Source organism: Lycorma delicatula, chromosome 1, assembly GCF_047948215.1.
Source record: "Lycorma delicatula isolate Av1 chromosome 1, ASM4794821v1, whole genome shotgun sequence".
Lineage (NCBI taxonomy): Eukaryota > Metazoa > Arthropoda > Insecta > Hemiptera > Fulgoridae > Lycorma > Lycorma delicatula.
In genome coordinates, this window is record NC_134455.1 from 179,455,473 (window position 1) to 179,472,094 (window position 16,622).

General features: G+C 28.8%; 1 protein-coding gene across 1 annotated transcript in view; it reads right to left on the reverse strand.

The window, feature by feature from the left end:
- Positions 1-3,363: 3,363 nt before the first annotated feature.
- LOC142317721 (uncharacterized) overlaps positions 3,364-16,622 on the reverse strand; it is an 83,532-nt gene continuing 70,273 nt past the window's right edge. The window contains exons 11-15 of the mRNA XM_075354268.1: positions 13,459-13,584; positions 12,355-12,477; positions 10,051-10,176; positions 7,089-7,214; positions 3,364-3,377 (exon numbers count right to left, since the gene is read on the reverse strand). Coding sequence (XP_075210383.1) covers positions 3,364-3,377; positions 7,089-7,214; positions 10,051-10,176; positions 12,355-12,477; positions 13,459-13,584 — 515 coding nt within the window. The remainder of the gene's footprint in view (positions 3,378-7,088; positions 7,215-10,050; positions 10,177-12,354; positions 12,478-13,458; positions 13,585-16,622) is intronic.

Here is a 16,622-nt window from a genome sequence, read left to right on the forward strand (position 1 = left end):
CTGATGATAATATTACGACTCTATAAAGTAGTTATTACTTTCATTTTAATTCTTCAATGTGATACATTTTATATAGCTGTACTAATAAACACTGGCAATAAATCAAAACATTATTAACTGACAAACACACGATAAATTTATGAAATATATCCCAAATCAAATACCAATCGTTAGAATATCAGATACTTATTGATTTAACTACAACACATATTGTACTTTAAGTAGCCTTCTTTGGTTAGTGAACATTTTTTCTAATAAAATTATTTAACAATTAAATTAAATAATAATCACAAATTCCTTCTCTTACTTCCAAGTAATCACATAGTAATTGGTTTATCCGATCTACTTCAATAATCATGAAAACAGTTTCCTTTATATGAGGGACAAACTGAAAGTAAGTTACAACCCACCACCTATGAAAAAAGTCATAATTATAACACAATTATTTTTTTTATTCAAAAAAAACTACGAATCAATTAATATTTTTCTAAAAAATCGCCAATACTCTCTAAACACTATTAATATCTTGGGACAAGCGTTTAAATGCCACTCTCATGAAAAATATTTCGTCCAATTTCCTTCAATCATTAAAGGACCACTTCTTTAAAATCATCATTAGTGACACACGCCCCTCACATTACATTCTTGAGAGGACGAAGTAGGTTAATATAGTCGCAGGGTGGAAAATAGAAGCTGTAAGGGAATCTGACCACAGTTACTACTTGAATTTTTGCAGTAACTTCTTTGTCACATGAGACTAAATGAGGAGTAGCATTGTAATGAAGACAAACGACACAATCGCTAGCTAATCTTCTAAATCATTGAACTTTAATGGCTTTACGCAATTTTTTTAAAGTTTCACAGTAAGATTTGCTATTGACTAATGATCCTGGCTTGAATCGAAAACTAATTGTAAACAACTATCTCAGATTTTAAAAAGACTGTCAGCATAATGTTTCAAACGAAGATGTGTGGATGTTTTCACCTTTTTAGTTGCGGCAAATTTTTATGTCTCCATTCATATGATGCTTGTCTAGTCTAAGCAGTGTAGGTAGCAACCAGCCCTCGTTTCTTGTGGTGATTTGTTTCAAAAACTCTCCACCAATCCTGGATAACATTAAAAAAGAAAGAGTGGAAGCAAAATGTTTATGTTTGTGGTTATCGGCCAACAGTTGTGGCAACTATCATGCCTACATCCTGCAGTAATCAAGCTGATCATGAATAATCACAAACACAATTCCATAACTGATGTTAAGTTTTCTAGCAATCTCTCTGATGTTAATAAACTGGTTATAAACAATTATTTCATTGATGCGTTCCGCGTTACGCGTCGTGTATGCAGTTGAACGACGCCCAGCACCCAATTCGTCACTTACAATTGTTCTTCCGTTTCTCTATGTTTAGCACCATTTTGTGATCATAAAGAGTGGCATTGCGTTCTCATCTCAACAATTAGGGGATGAATTTTACAACAACTGGAATACTTTCTTACAAAACATAGACTACAGAACGCAATTTTATGCTGGACGACACCTCTGGAGAACAAGCCATTTTGACAACGATACTACACATGTACTGAAGGTAGTAACAAATTGCTGCTGGGGGACTGTAAAGAAAATGCAACCAGTGCTGACACCAAAAACACATTATTATATCCCTTTTAGATAAACAACACAGCAAGGGGTGTATCTTAAATTTTGATTCACCAATCATAATTAAATATTAAACTATTTTCTTGCCCTTTATTAACGTAATAACAGTTACACACGTTAAAGCTATTTCTAGTTCTACTGAAAGTTTGATCTAATTAAGTTTACTATTAAATATTCTGATAATTATTGATATTGATGTATTCTGGAGCTACAATGCTTGTATTTATAAAAAAATAAAGAAATGTCTTTAAAATTCATTTCTAAAATTGCATACAATTTTATTCAATTTACTAATTATTATTCTTTATAGTTACAGAAAGCATTTTCAGAGAGCATTATAAGAAAAATATTGTATTCCAATCGAGTGTATACTTTGAATAAAACTAACAACTTTATTCCTGTCGAATAAAAACGAATTTTTTCCGGAGGAATAAAATATTTAGTGGTATAATTAAAATGCTATTGAAGGAAAAGGGTATGTTGTCTTTACTGACCAAGCTGCTGGTTAAATTTATTCATTTAGTAATATTTTTAATTTTTTTACCTATAAATGGTACAATGCAAACAAATACTCACTGCACATTGCTTGTTCTTCATCAGTTTTATCTTCACAATTATCAGTTCCATCGCATACATATTTTTTATCAATACATTTGTTCGTTTTTTTACATTTAAAGTGAGTTTCCAAGCAGGTATGATTTACTGCAACAAATAACATGAATAATGATTACTATTTTTCATATGAATTAATAATTTTAACTTAGGTTTATCACAACAACTCAAGCACCCAGAAGAAGATGTTCAACAATTTTGATTAAATATGTGTAAAAGGGTAGCTAGTGAAAAATCATTTTAAAAAAAGGGTTGATTTTAAAACCTTTGGGATATGACAACCTTATGCAAAATGGAGCCCATTTAATGTTTTTCGCAGATAAATACAAAACTGATTTACAGTCCTCTTAAATACCTGCTCAACCAGTGAAAACAAAAATTAAATTTACAAAGACTCCAATCTAAATGACGAATTTTTAAGTAACTGGATTATGATGCAAGACGAAATTGTTTAATGCACAAATCATTAATCGGTATAAAATAACAAATTATATGCAACAAGACAAGAATGTATAAAATTATTTATAAGACATAAAATAGATGTGTATAAAATTTGGGACTATAAAAAGAAACAGGAAATCATTCATATTAATATGTCTCCTCACGCAACCTTCACGTTCATAAGTTAGTTGATAAACCGAAATGAACAGTTTGTAGTAGAAGACTATATAGAACCTATTAATTCATGATAACTAGGAATATCTGATTATAATATTACGACTCTCTAAAGTAGTTATTACTTTCATTTTAATTCTTCAATGTGATACATTTTATATAGCTGTACTAATAAACACTGGATAAATCAAAACATTATTAACTGACAAACACACGATAAATTTATGAAATATATCCCAAATCAAATACCAATCGTTAGAATATCAGATACTTATTGATTTAACTACAACAAATATTGTACTTTAAGTAGCCTTCTTTGGTTAGTGAACATTTTTTCTAATAAAATTATTTAACAATTAAATTAAATAATAATCACAAATTCCTTCTCTTACTTCCAAGTAATCACATAGTAATTGGTTTATCCGATCTACTTCAATAATCATGAAAACAGTTTCCTTTATATGAGGGACAAACTGAAAGTAAGTTACAACCCACCACCTATGAAAAAAAGTCATAATTATAACACAATTATTTTTTTTATTCAAAAAAAACTACGAATCAAATAATATTTTTCTAAAAAATCGCCAATACTCTCTAAACACTATTAATATCTTGGGACAAGCGTTTAAATGCCACTCTCATGAAAAATATTTCGTCCAATTTCCTTCAATCATTAAAGGACCACTTCTTTAAAATCATCATTAGTGACACACGCCCCTCACATTACATTCTTGAGAGGACGAAGTAGGTTAATATAGTCGCAGGGTGGAAAATAGAAGCTGTAAAAGAATCTGACCACAGTTACTACTTGAATTTTTGCAGTAACTTCTTTGTCACATGAGACTGAATGAGGAGTAGCATTGTAATGAAGACAAACGACACAATCGCTAGCTAATCTTCTAAATCATTGAACTTTAATGGGTTTACGCAATTTTATAAAGTTTCACAGTAAGATTCGCTATTGATTAATGATCCTGGCCTGAATCGAAAACTAATTGTAAACAACTATCTCAGATTTTAAAAAGAATGTCAGCATAATGTTTCAAACGAAGATGTGTGGATGTTTTCACCTTTTTAGTTGCGGCAAATTTTTATGTCTCCATTCATATGATGCTTGTCTAGTCTAAGCAGTGTAGGTAGCAACCAGCCCTCATTTCCTGTGGTAATTTGTTTCAAAAACTCTCCACCAATCCTGGAATACATTAAAAAAGAAAGAGTGGAAGCAAAATGTTTATGTTTGTGGTTATCGGCCAACAGTTGTGGCAACTATCATCCTGCAGTAATCAAGCTGATCTCGAATAATCACAAACACACTTCCATAACTGATGTTAAGTTTTCTAGCAATCTCTCTGATGTTAATAAACTGGTTATAAACAATTATTTCATTGATGCGTTCCGCGTTACGCGTCGTGTATGCAGTTGAACGACGCCCAGCACCCAATTCATCACTTACAATTGTTCTTCCGTTTCTCTATGTTTAGCACCATTTTGTGATCATAAAGAGTGGCATTGCGTTCTCACCTTAACAATTAGGGGATGAATTTTACAACAACTGGAATACTTTCTTACAAATCATAGACTACAGAACGCAATTTTATGCTGGACGACACCTCTGGAGAACAAGCCATTTTGACAACGATACTACACATGTACTGAAGGTAGTAACAAATTGCTGCTGGGGGACTGTGAAGAAAATGCAACCAGTGCTGACACCAAAAACACATTATTATATCCCTTTTAGATAAAGAACACAGCAAGGGTGTATCTTAAATTTTGATTCACCAATCATAATTAAATATTAAACTATTTTCTTGCCCTTTATTAACGTAATAACAGTTTAACGTTAAAGCTATTTCTATTTCTACTGAAAGCTTGATCTAATTAAGTTTATTATTAAATATTCTGATAATTATTGATATTGATGTATTCTGGAGCTACAGTGCTTGTATTTATAAAAAAATTAAAAAAATGTCTTTAAAATTCATTTCTAAAATTACATACAATTTTATTCAATTTACAATAATTTACTAATTATTATTCTTTATAGTTACAGAAAGCATTTTCAGAGAGCATTATAAGAAAAATATTGTATTCCAATCGAGTGTATACTTTGAATAAAACTAACAACTTTTTTCCTGTCGAATAAAATGCAATTTTTTCCTGAGGAATAAAATATTTAGTGCTATAATTAAAATGCAATAGAAGGAAAAGGGTACGTTGTCTTTACTGACCAAGCTGCTGGTTAAATTTATTCACTTAGTAATATTTTTAATTTTTTTACCTATAAATGGTACAATGCAAAAAATACTCACTGCACATTGCTTGTTCTTCATCAGTTTTATCTTCACAATTATCAGTTCCATCGCATACATATTTTTTAAGAATACATTTGTTTGTTTTTTTACATTTAAAGTGAGTTTCCAAGCAGATATGTGAATATATGAATCAATTATTATTTTTCTAAAAAATCGCCAATACTCTCTAAACACTATTAATATCTTGGGACAAGCTTTTAAATTCCACTCTCATGAAAAATATATCGTCCAATTTCCTTCAATCATTAAAGGACCACTTCTTTAAAATCATCATTAGTGACACACGCCCCTCACATTACATTCTTGAGAGGACGAAACAGGTTATTATAGTCGCAGGGTGCAAAATAGAAGCTGTAAGCAAATCTGACCACAGTTACTACTTGAATTTTTGCAGTAACTTCTTTGTCACATGAGACTGAATGAGGAGTAGCATTGTAATGAAGACAAACGACACAATCGCTAGCTAATCTCCTAAATCATTGAACTTTAATGGCTTTACGCAATTTTTTTAAAGTTTTACAGTAAGATACGCTATTGATTAATGATCCTGGCTTGAATGGAAAACTAATTGTAAACAACTATCTCAGATTTTAAAAAGACTGTCAGCATAACGTTTCAAACGAAGATGTGTGGATGTTTTCACCTTTTTAGTTGCGGCAAATTTTTATGTCTCCATTCATATGATGCTTGTCTAGTCTAAGCAGTGTAGGTAGCAACCAGCCCTCATTTCCTGTGGTGATTTGTTTCAAAAACTCTCCACCAATCCTGGAATACATTAAAAAAGAAAGAGTGGAAGCAAAATGTTTATGTTTGTGGTTATCGGCTAACAGTTGTGGCAACTATCATGCCTACATCCTGCAGTAATCAAGCTGATCTCGAATAATCACAAACACACTTCCATAACTGATGTTAAGTTTTCTAGCAATCTCCCTGATGTTAATAAACTGGTTATAAACAATTATTTTATTGATGCGTTCCGCGTTACGCGTCGTGTATGCAGTTGAACGACGCCCAGCACCCAATTCATCACTTACAATTGTTCTTCCGTTTCTCTATGTTTAGCACCATTTTGTGATCATAAAGAGTGGCATTGCGTTCTCACCTTAACAATTAGGGGATGAATTTTACAACAACTGGAATACTTTCTTACAAATCATAGACTACAGAACGCAATTTTATGCTGGACGACACCTCTGGAGAACAAGCCATTTTGACAACGATACTACACATGTACTGAAGGTAGTAACAAATTGCTGCTGGGGGACTGTGAAGAAAATGCAACCAGTGCTGACACCAAAAACACATTATTATATCCCTTTTAGATAAAGAACACAGCAAGGGTGTATCTTAAATTTTGATTCACCAATCATAATTAAATATTAAACTATTTTCTTGCCCTTTATTAACGTAATAACAGTTTAACGTTAAAGCTATTTCTATTTCTACTGAAAGCTTGATCTAATTAAGTTTATTATTAAATATTCTGATAATTATTGATATTGATGTATTCTGGAGCTACAGTGCTTGTATTTATAAAAAAATTAAAAAAATGTCTTTAAAATTCATTTCTAAAATTACATACAATTTTATTCAATTTACAATAATTTACTAATTATTATTCTTTATAGTTACAGAAAGCATTTTCAGAGAGCATTATAAGAAAAATATTGTATTCCAATCGACTGTATACTTTGAATAAAACTAACAACTTTTTTCCTGTCGAATAAAAAGGAATTTTTTCCTGAGGAATAAAATATTTAGTGCTATAATTAAAATGCTATAGAAGGAAAAGGGTACGTTGTCTTTACTGACCAAGCTGCTGGTTAAATTTATTCACTTAGTAATATTTTTAATTTTTTTACATATAAATGGTACAATGCAAAAAAATACTCACTGCACATTGCTTGTTCTTCATCAGTTTTATCTTCACAATTATCAGTTCCATCGCATACATATTTTTTATCAATACATTTGTTCGTTTTTTTACATATAAAGTGAGTTTCCAAGCAGGTATGATTTACTGCAACAAATAACATGAATAATGATTACTATTTTTCATATGAATTAATAATTTTAACTTAGGATTATCACAACAACTCAAGCACCCAGAAGAAGATTTTCAACAATTTTGATTAAATATGTGTAAAAGGGTGGCTAGTGACAAATCATTTTAAAAAAAGGGTTGATGTAAAAACCTTTGGGATATGACAACCATATGCAAAATGGAGCCCATTTAATGTTTTTCGCAGATAAATAAAAAAATGATTTACAGTCCTCTTAAATACCTGCTCAACCAGTGAAAACAAAAATTAAATTTACAAAGACTCCAATCTAAATGACGAATTTTTAAGTATCTGGATTATGATGCAAGACGAAATTGTTTAATGCACAAATCATTAATCGGTATAAAATAACAAATTATATGCAACAAGACAAGAATGTATAAAATTATTTATAAGACATAAAATAGATGTGTATAAAATTTGGGACCATAACAAGAAACAGGAAATCATTCATATTAATATGTCTCCTCACGCAACCTTCACATTCATAAGTTAGTTGATAAACCGAAATGTACAGTTTGTAGTAGAAGACTATATAGAACCTATTAATTCATGATAACTAGGAATATCTGATGATAATATTACGACTCTATAAAGTAGTTATTACTTTCATTTTAATTCTTCAATGTGATACATTTTATATAGCTGTACTAATAAACAATGGCAATAAATCAAAACATTATTAACTGACAAACACACGATAAATTTATGAAATATATCCCAAATCAAATACAAACCGTTAGAATGTCAGATACTTATTGATTTAACTACAACAAATATTGTACTTTAAGTAGTCTTCTTTGGTTGGTGAACATTTTTTTTTATTAAATTATTTAATAATTAATTTAAATAATAATCACAAATTCATTCTCTTACTTCCAAGTAATCACATAGTAATTGGTTTATCTCATCTTCATCATGAAAACAGTTTCCTTTATATGAGGGACAAACTGAAAGTAAGTTACAACCCACCACCTATGAAACAAACTCATAATTATAATACAAATATTTTTTTTATTCAACAAAAACTACGAATCAATTAATATATTTTGACAAAATCGCCAATACTCTCTAAACACTATTAATATCTTCGGACAAGCTTTTAAATTCCACTCTCATAAACAATATTTCGTCCAATTTCCTTCAATCATTTGACCACTTCTTTATAATCATCATTAGTGACACACGCCTTTCACATTTCATTCTTGAGAGGACGAAACAGGTTATTATAGTCGCAGGTGCAAAATAGAAGCTGTAAGCGAATCTGACCACAGTTACTACTTGAATTTTTGCAGTAACTTCTTTGTCACATGAGACTGGATGAGGAGTAGCATTGTAATGAAGACAAACGACACAATCGCTAGCTAATCTTCTGAATCATTGAACTTTAATGGCTTTACGCAATTTTTTTAAAGTTTCACAGTAAAATTCGCCATTGATTAATGATCCTTGCTTGAATCGAAAACTAATTGTAAACAACTATCTCAGATTTTAAAAAGACTGTCAGCATAATATTTCAAACGAAGATGGGTGGATGTTTTCACTTTTTAGTTGCGGCAAATTTTTATGTCTCCATTCATATGATGCTTGTCTAGTCTAAGCAGTGTAGTTAGCAACCAACCCTCATTTCCTGTGGTGATTTGTTTCAAAAACTCTCCACCAATCCTGGAATACATTAAAAAAGAAAGAGTGGAAGCAAAATGTTTATGTTTGTGGTTATCGGCCAACAGTTGTGGCAACTATCACGCCTACATCCTGCAGTAATCAAGCTGATCTCGAATAATCACAAACACACTTCCATAACTGATGTTAAGTTTTCTAGCATTCTCCCTGATGTTAATAAACTGGTTATAAACAATTATTTCATTGATGCGTTCCGCGTTACGCGTCGTGTATGCAGTTGAACGACGCCCAGCACCCAATTCGTCACTTACAATTGTTCTTCCGTTTCTGTATGTTTAGCACCATTTTGTGATCATAAAGAGTGGCATTGCATTCTCACCTCAACAATTAGGGGATGAATTTTACAACAACTGGAATACTTTCTTACAAAACATAGACTACAGAACGCAATTTTATGCTGGACGACACCTCTGGAGGACAAGCCATTTTGACAACGATGCTACACACGTCCTGAAGGTAGTAAAAAATTGCTGCTGGGGGACTGTGAAGAAAATGCAACCAGTGCTGACACCAAAAACACATTATTATATCCCTTTTAGATAAAGAACACAACAAGGGTGTATCTTAAATTTTGATTCACCAATCATAATTAAATATTAAAATATTTTCTTGCCCTTTATTAACGTAATAACAGTTACACGTTAAAGCTATTTCTATTTCTACTGAAAGTTTGATCTAATTAAGTTTACTATTAAATATTCTGATAATTATTGATATTGATGTATTCTGGAGCTACAGTGCTTGTATTTATATAAAAATAAAGAAATGTCTTTTAAATTCATTTCTAAAATTACATACAATTTTATTCAATTTCCAATAATTTACTAATTATTATTCTTTATAGTTACAGAAAGCATCTTCAGAGAGCATTATAAGAAAAATATTGTATTCCAATCGAGTGTATACGTTGAATAAAACTAACAACTTTTTTCCTGTCGAATAAAAAGTAATTTTTTCCTGAGGAATAAAATTCTTAGTGCTATAATTAATATGCTATTAAAGGAAAACGGTATGTTGTCTTTACTGACCAAGCTGCTGGTTAAATTTATTCACTTAGTAATATTTTTAATTTTTTTACCTATAAATGGTACAGTGCAAAAAAATACTCACTGCACATTTCTTGTTCTTCATCAGTTTTATCTTCACAGTTATCAGTTCCATCGCATACATATTTTTTATCAATACATTTGTTTGTTTTTTTACATTTAAAGTGATTTTCAGGGCAGGGGTGATTTACTGCAACAAATAACATGAATAATGATTACTATTTTTCATATGAATTAATAATTACCGTATTAATTTTGTTTATGTATTACTTTAATACTATACAATAAATTACACCCTATCTTTGTATATCGAGTTAATTATTATTGTAATTTCTAATGATAATTATTTTTGTAATAATATCTAGTAAATAACTGATTTATATAAAATCATTATAACAAAAATTATAATTGTGTCTCCTTTATTATTCTGTAGTGGTGTTGAAGGGAATGATATCTGGTACATAGTCATATTTTTCTAGATGAATGATATTTGTTTCTGAAATATTTAAAAATATCACACACAAAATTTATAACTATGGTTATTCAGCACAGAGTATGATTCGCTAATAAAAATGATACCTTTACATCTAAAATGAAAAAGTTGACTTTGAAATAAAACTTCTCTACTAATTGACATATTGTGTTTTCTATTAATTGACGACATTTAAACAAAGAATAATTAATGTTTTCATTCTCCCGTAAAACGATAAAACTTTTGTTTAAATATCACACACTTTTTAAAAAAGCAATTTCAAGGTATTTTTTAGAAATAAAAATGCCCAGGTACAAAAATTAATAAACAGTTTTATGTTATCTTGGTGTACGTTATATCTTATCATGGTGTAGTTATACCATGACTTGTGAAACTTGACCGGCTTAACCAGGAAGTTATGAAATTTGTTTTTGTATAATTTTCAGTTTACAAGTTATATTACAGCTGGCAAAAACAAGAATAATAAATACTGGTGAACACTACAACAAATTGAGCCACTTATTACATTACTGCAATAACACAGTCACACATGCTGTAGTAAAATCCCATTCCTACAAACAACTGGTAGGACAGCTTTCACGTTGAACACAGAATACAAACATGTTGAAGGAAGTTGTAGTACAAAAGAAACATGTCAGTTTCACATAATTAAAACTAGATATTTTTTTTTGTATGAAAAATTAAATTGAATTATAATAATGTGTATTGTATGTACTTACTATTTTATCTTCATTGAATTTCATTTTCTTTACATTCCTAATATTTTTTTAAAAAATACACATGTGTCTACATTATCTTAGAAAATACAACAAATATAATATACAATTATTTGACAATTTTTTTATTTTATTTTCTTTCACTGAATTCAATATTATTCTTGTGTTTCAAATATTAAATGAATACTGAACAACATTCAAATAAATTAACTAACAAACTAAAAAAAACAAATTTTTTATTTTAAATTCATGACAAATAATTGAACCTCAACTTTATAGACTAACTAATTTTACAAAAAGACATTTTCGCAAACTGCATTATTGTTTTTCTATAAAAGATAAAATTAGGGTTACATATTATAACATAGAACTGTTTTTTTTAATGTTTATTATGTGTAATGACCATTTGCTGTTTTTACATGTAAGCTAATGTAAAAAAAAAACAAAAAAAACCGTGTGCTGTCTGTATGTTACACACGGGTAACATACATGAACATTTTTTCAAGTAAATCTAATAAACAATAAAATAATACCATCATAAATAACAGTCCCACAAACAATGGTAATGTTCTTTGATGTTATTACTGAACAATTTCACGGAATTAACAGGTAGATAAATTACTTGCAAAAATAATCACAAAACCTATTGCAGCAATGATTTTATAAATAATATGCAATACTGCTTTGGAGAACATATGTTGAAAATAGTTCTTAACTTACATAAAAAAACACATTCCAAATGTGGAATAGATATAAATAGAAACACAGAGATAAGGAAACTGAAAATAATAACCTATCAGCAATTTTTCATAAATGATAATTCCTATATAATTTATTTATGAAGTAATGACAAATTTTGTAGCCAGAAAAATTAAAAAAAAAATTTTATTTCTCTTAATTCTAATACAAGAAATAAAAAAGTAAGTTTAATGAGTTCATGGACAAATTACTGGTAGCCGTTGGTACCTATAATCATAGAATTTGTTTATTAAAATGCCAAACCAAATCAGAAATATTTTTACTCTAATAAGAATTCCTTTCTTTCTCAGTCATAATTTGGGTAGTTCTAGGGATAGGATTCAATTTTAAATTTATCTTTCGATTTACCTATACATACAGTCAGCATTCAAAAATATTTATCACTATTTAAGATACATACGACACATTTCTTCTTTTTCATCACTTCCATCAAGACAGTTATTATCATTGTCACATTTTTTCCTGGAATCAATGCACTTTCCACTTAAACATTTGAATTCAGACTTTTCACATTTTATGTTTTCTGAAAAAAATTAAAATTTTTTTTCAATTTAAAAGAGTAAATAAACACCCATACCCGAACACATAATTTACACAAATTAACTATAATTATATATAATCCACTGTACTTATAAATACAGTATAGTGTACTGCTGTTAGCATTTACTATTATGATCTTTCCTATGCACTACTTTAGAATGTTTGCTATTTCTTCACAGAAATTTTCAATGATCTTTCTACATTAAGATTTTACAGTAATATCTGTCAGCGCATCTTACCACACAAGTGCTTCGCACATGTCTTATACTGTTCAGCCAGTCCCTGTCACATGAACTTTTTCTCTGCTAATTCTTATTGCATTGTTAGTGACAATTTTTTAATAAAATTATTATCTAAATAAAATCAATAATAACAAATTCCTTCTCTTACTGTAAACCATTCACATATTAGTTTGTTTATTCCCATTAACTTTAACAATCAAAAATATCTTTTGCTTTATAATTAAATATTAAATTATTATTTTGCTCATTGTTAATGTTATAATAGTTATGCATTAAACTATTTTTATAATAGTTTGTTGTAATTAGGGTTTACTATTATATATTCTGGTAATTATTGATACTGATGTATTCTGAAGCTTCATACTATTATTTTTAAAAAAAAGAAATATTTTTAAAATTACATACAAATTTATTTAATGCAGTATAATATACCCGTCCCCATTCTTTATGGTTACAGATAGTATCATCAGAGAGCATTATAAGAACAATATGTATTCCAAACCAGTACATACTTTGAATAAAACCAACAACTTTTTTCCTGTGGATAAAATCTTATTTTTTCTTGTGGAAGAAAATAATTAGTGCTATAATTTTAATACTATTAAAGGAAAAGGGTATGTTGTGCTTATTGACCCAGCTACTATTAATTGACCCAGTTAATTTATTTACTTAGTAACATTATTATTTTTTTTGCTATAAACGCTACAATGCAATATACTCACTGCACATTTCAGGTTCTTCATCTGTGTTATCTTGACAACTATCAATTCCATCACATACATATTTTTTATCAATACATTTGTTTGTTTTTTTACATTTAAAGTGAGTTTCAGGGCAGGTATGATTTGCTGCAACAGAAAACATGAATAACAATTACTATTTTTCATATGAATTAATAATTATCGTATTAATTTTATTGATAAATTACTTTAATACTATACAATAAATTACAGCCAATCTTTGTAAATCAAGTTAATTATTATTGTAATTTCTAATGATAATTATTTTTGTAATAATATCTAGCAAATAACTGATTAATAAAAAATCATTATAACAAAAATTATAATTGTGTCTCCTTTATTATTCTGTAGTGGTGTTGAAGGGAATGAAAACTGGTACATAGTCATATTTTTCTAGATCAATGATTTTTGTTTCTGACATTTTTATATCTTGTACAAAATTTCAAACAAAGTTTATTTAGTGCAGAATAAGATTCTGTAATAAAAATGATACATTTACATTTAAAATATAAAAAGTTGACCTTGAAATAATCTTTAAATTGACTTTGAAATGAATAATAAGTAATGCTATTTTCTTTTTCTCTTAAAATGATAAAACATTTGTTTAAAATCACTTTTCAAGAAACTAATTTCAAGAAATGTTTTAAAAATATAAATTTCCAGGTACAGAAAATAATAAATAGTTTTATGTTATTGTTCTGTTCCATGTTGAGTCGGTTGGTGCTGCTCTCTAGCATCTAGTAGCACTGGCTGGCGATTTAGTCTAATATGACCATTTGAGAGTCAGATCCTGCTTGGAGTGGTCATGATTTGTTTATTGTAACATTTCATTCTAGTGCGGAATAGTTTTATTTTGTAGTCTAAAGTCTAATGTGGATTATAGTGTTTATTGATAATGTTCAACTGTATTATTTTGACTAATGTGTCGTTTATTCATCGGTCTAATATGACTTGTATTTTCGATATCCAAAAAATGTCTAATGTGACAAATTAAAATTTAACAATTCAAGAAGAATATATTTTAGTTTATTTCATCATCTCAACCATCATTTGAACCAAATACAGCCCATACTCGTTCTATAACTTACCAGTTTATCTTGAAAACAGTTATATGAATCAGCAATAATCATTTTTAGTTTATTTTTTTCTTTTTATCTTATTGGTTTAATTAAATTATCATACAGTTAAATATTCAGTGTCAACTTAAATACATAGTAAAAAATAAATATTAAAAATCAATCTAAAGAATACCAGCACCAGTGGTATCTGGAATAGGATCAACATATTTATTTAAAAGAATTACACATTTATTAAACACTATGTATTCAAGCTACAGGATCAGTTAAAAATAAACTATCCTACATATACCAACGGTAATTCATACAAAAGTTTAATCATTTCAAACTTATTTCCAGTTTTATTATGCTTTATCATTACAAAAAATAAATACATTATTTTTAATGAACGCATTATATTTATAAATAAAATGTAATTTTCACTTCAGTCTATGGTTTTTACCATAACTTGGTGTGTTTATACCATGACTTTCCAAACTTGACCGATGTAGCTGGGAAAGTTATGCAATTCATTTTTGAAAAACTTTTCAGTTCAATCATTTTATTCTCTACTTGTATCTTTACAATATATATATAATTTCTTTTTTATTGAAAAACAATAACCAAAAGTATGAATTCTTTTTTTTCACAAGAAAAAATATTATTTCTAAATTTATTATATATGGGTGTAAAAATAAATAGAAAATTTATTGTTTCTATACTTATGAAGGATTTGATTAAAGTAGAATGGTGCGACTATTTTTGGTATTCTTGAAAAATGAAAAACCTTTTCATTTTGGGGCCTCCTTCACTCAATGGGAAGCATTTGGGAAAAATTAATTTTTAAGAAAATAATTCCTGAGTAGTGGATAATAAATTTAAAGATGAACTTTGTAAATTGTTCAAAATAATATAAACATATGTTTATATTACTCTCACACAATAATTCTGTTAAAACTATGTTCCAACACACATTACTATAAATATGTTTCATCAAATCTCACAAGACAGATAAGAAAATCTAAATGATTTATTATTGTTTGTAAAGAATATATAGTATGTAGTTTTACTCTTATAATTATAATCACTATAATTATATTGTAATATGATAAATAATATATATAATAAACACAAATTAAGTAAATATAATGTGTGTGTGTATATATATATATATATATATATATATATATATATATATATATGAGGGTTGTCTGAAAAGTTTTGAGCCTAACAGACGTTCTTTTTCTGTCAAATACACTTTTATTTTTCAACAAAATCTCTTTTCAAGTCAATATTTTTTTTCCAGCGATGCTCTAACTACTTTAACCCTTCCAAATAGTAGCTGGTGTCTTTCTCTGCAAAATAGGCATTTACATATGCGATAACCACCTCGTTCGATGAAAATCTCTTTCCTCCAAACAAAACTTTAAGGAAACAAGAAAAAGTTGTTTAAGGCCAGATCTGTGAATACAGTGATTGGTCAACCAATTCAAAGTGCAATTCATGAATTTTAACCATGGTAATTGCCAATGTGTGAGTAGGCACATTGTCCTAATGGAAAAGTACTTTCTTCTTCTTCAAATGTGTTTTTTTTTGCCTTCAGCTTGTCATGTAGTATTATCCCATTATTGTTTTGTCTTTTTGAAGATAATCAATAAACAAAATTCCATTACTATCCCAAAAACATTCACCATCACCTTTTGGCCTTTGGAACCACCTTTGAAACAGGTTCACCCTTTGCAGTTAATCTGAAGTTCAGGAATTGTTGGAAAACTGAATTGGGTCTAAGGCAAGTGCTAAAAAAAAACTAGTGATATTTAGCCCTGGAGTTTATGATGCTCTAAAACAATTATTTTTTATCTTTCATGAGTAAGTTCTATTTAACAAATGATCTTGTCCCAGTTAAATAGACTGCAGAGATACTTTCTCAGTCATTTTAATTCCAAGGCCCACAATCTCTAAGAGATCCCAGATAAATAGAACTAAAATGCAATTTCAAAGTATTCTGCTCTGAGAACATACAACCTATTCCTAATAAACATAATATTAATTTTACAAGAATAAGCTACAAAATACAAAATTAAATTAATT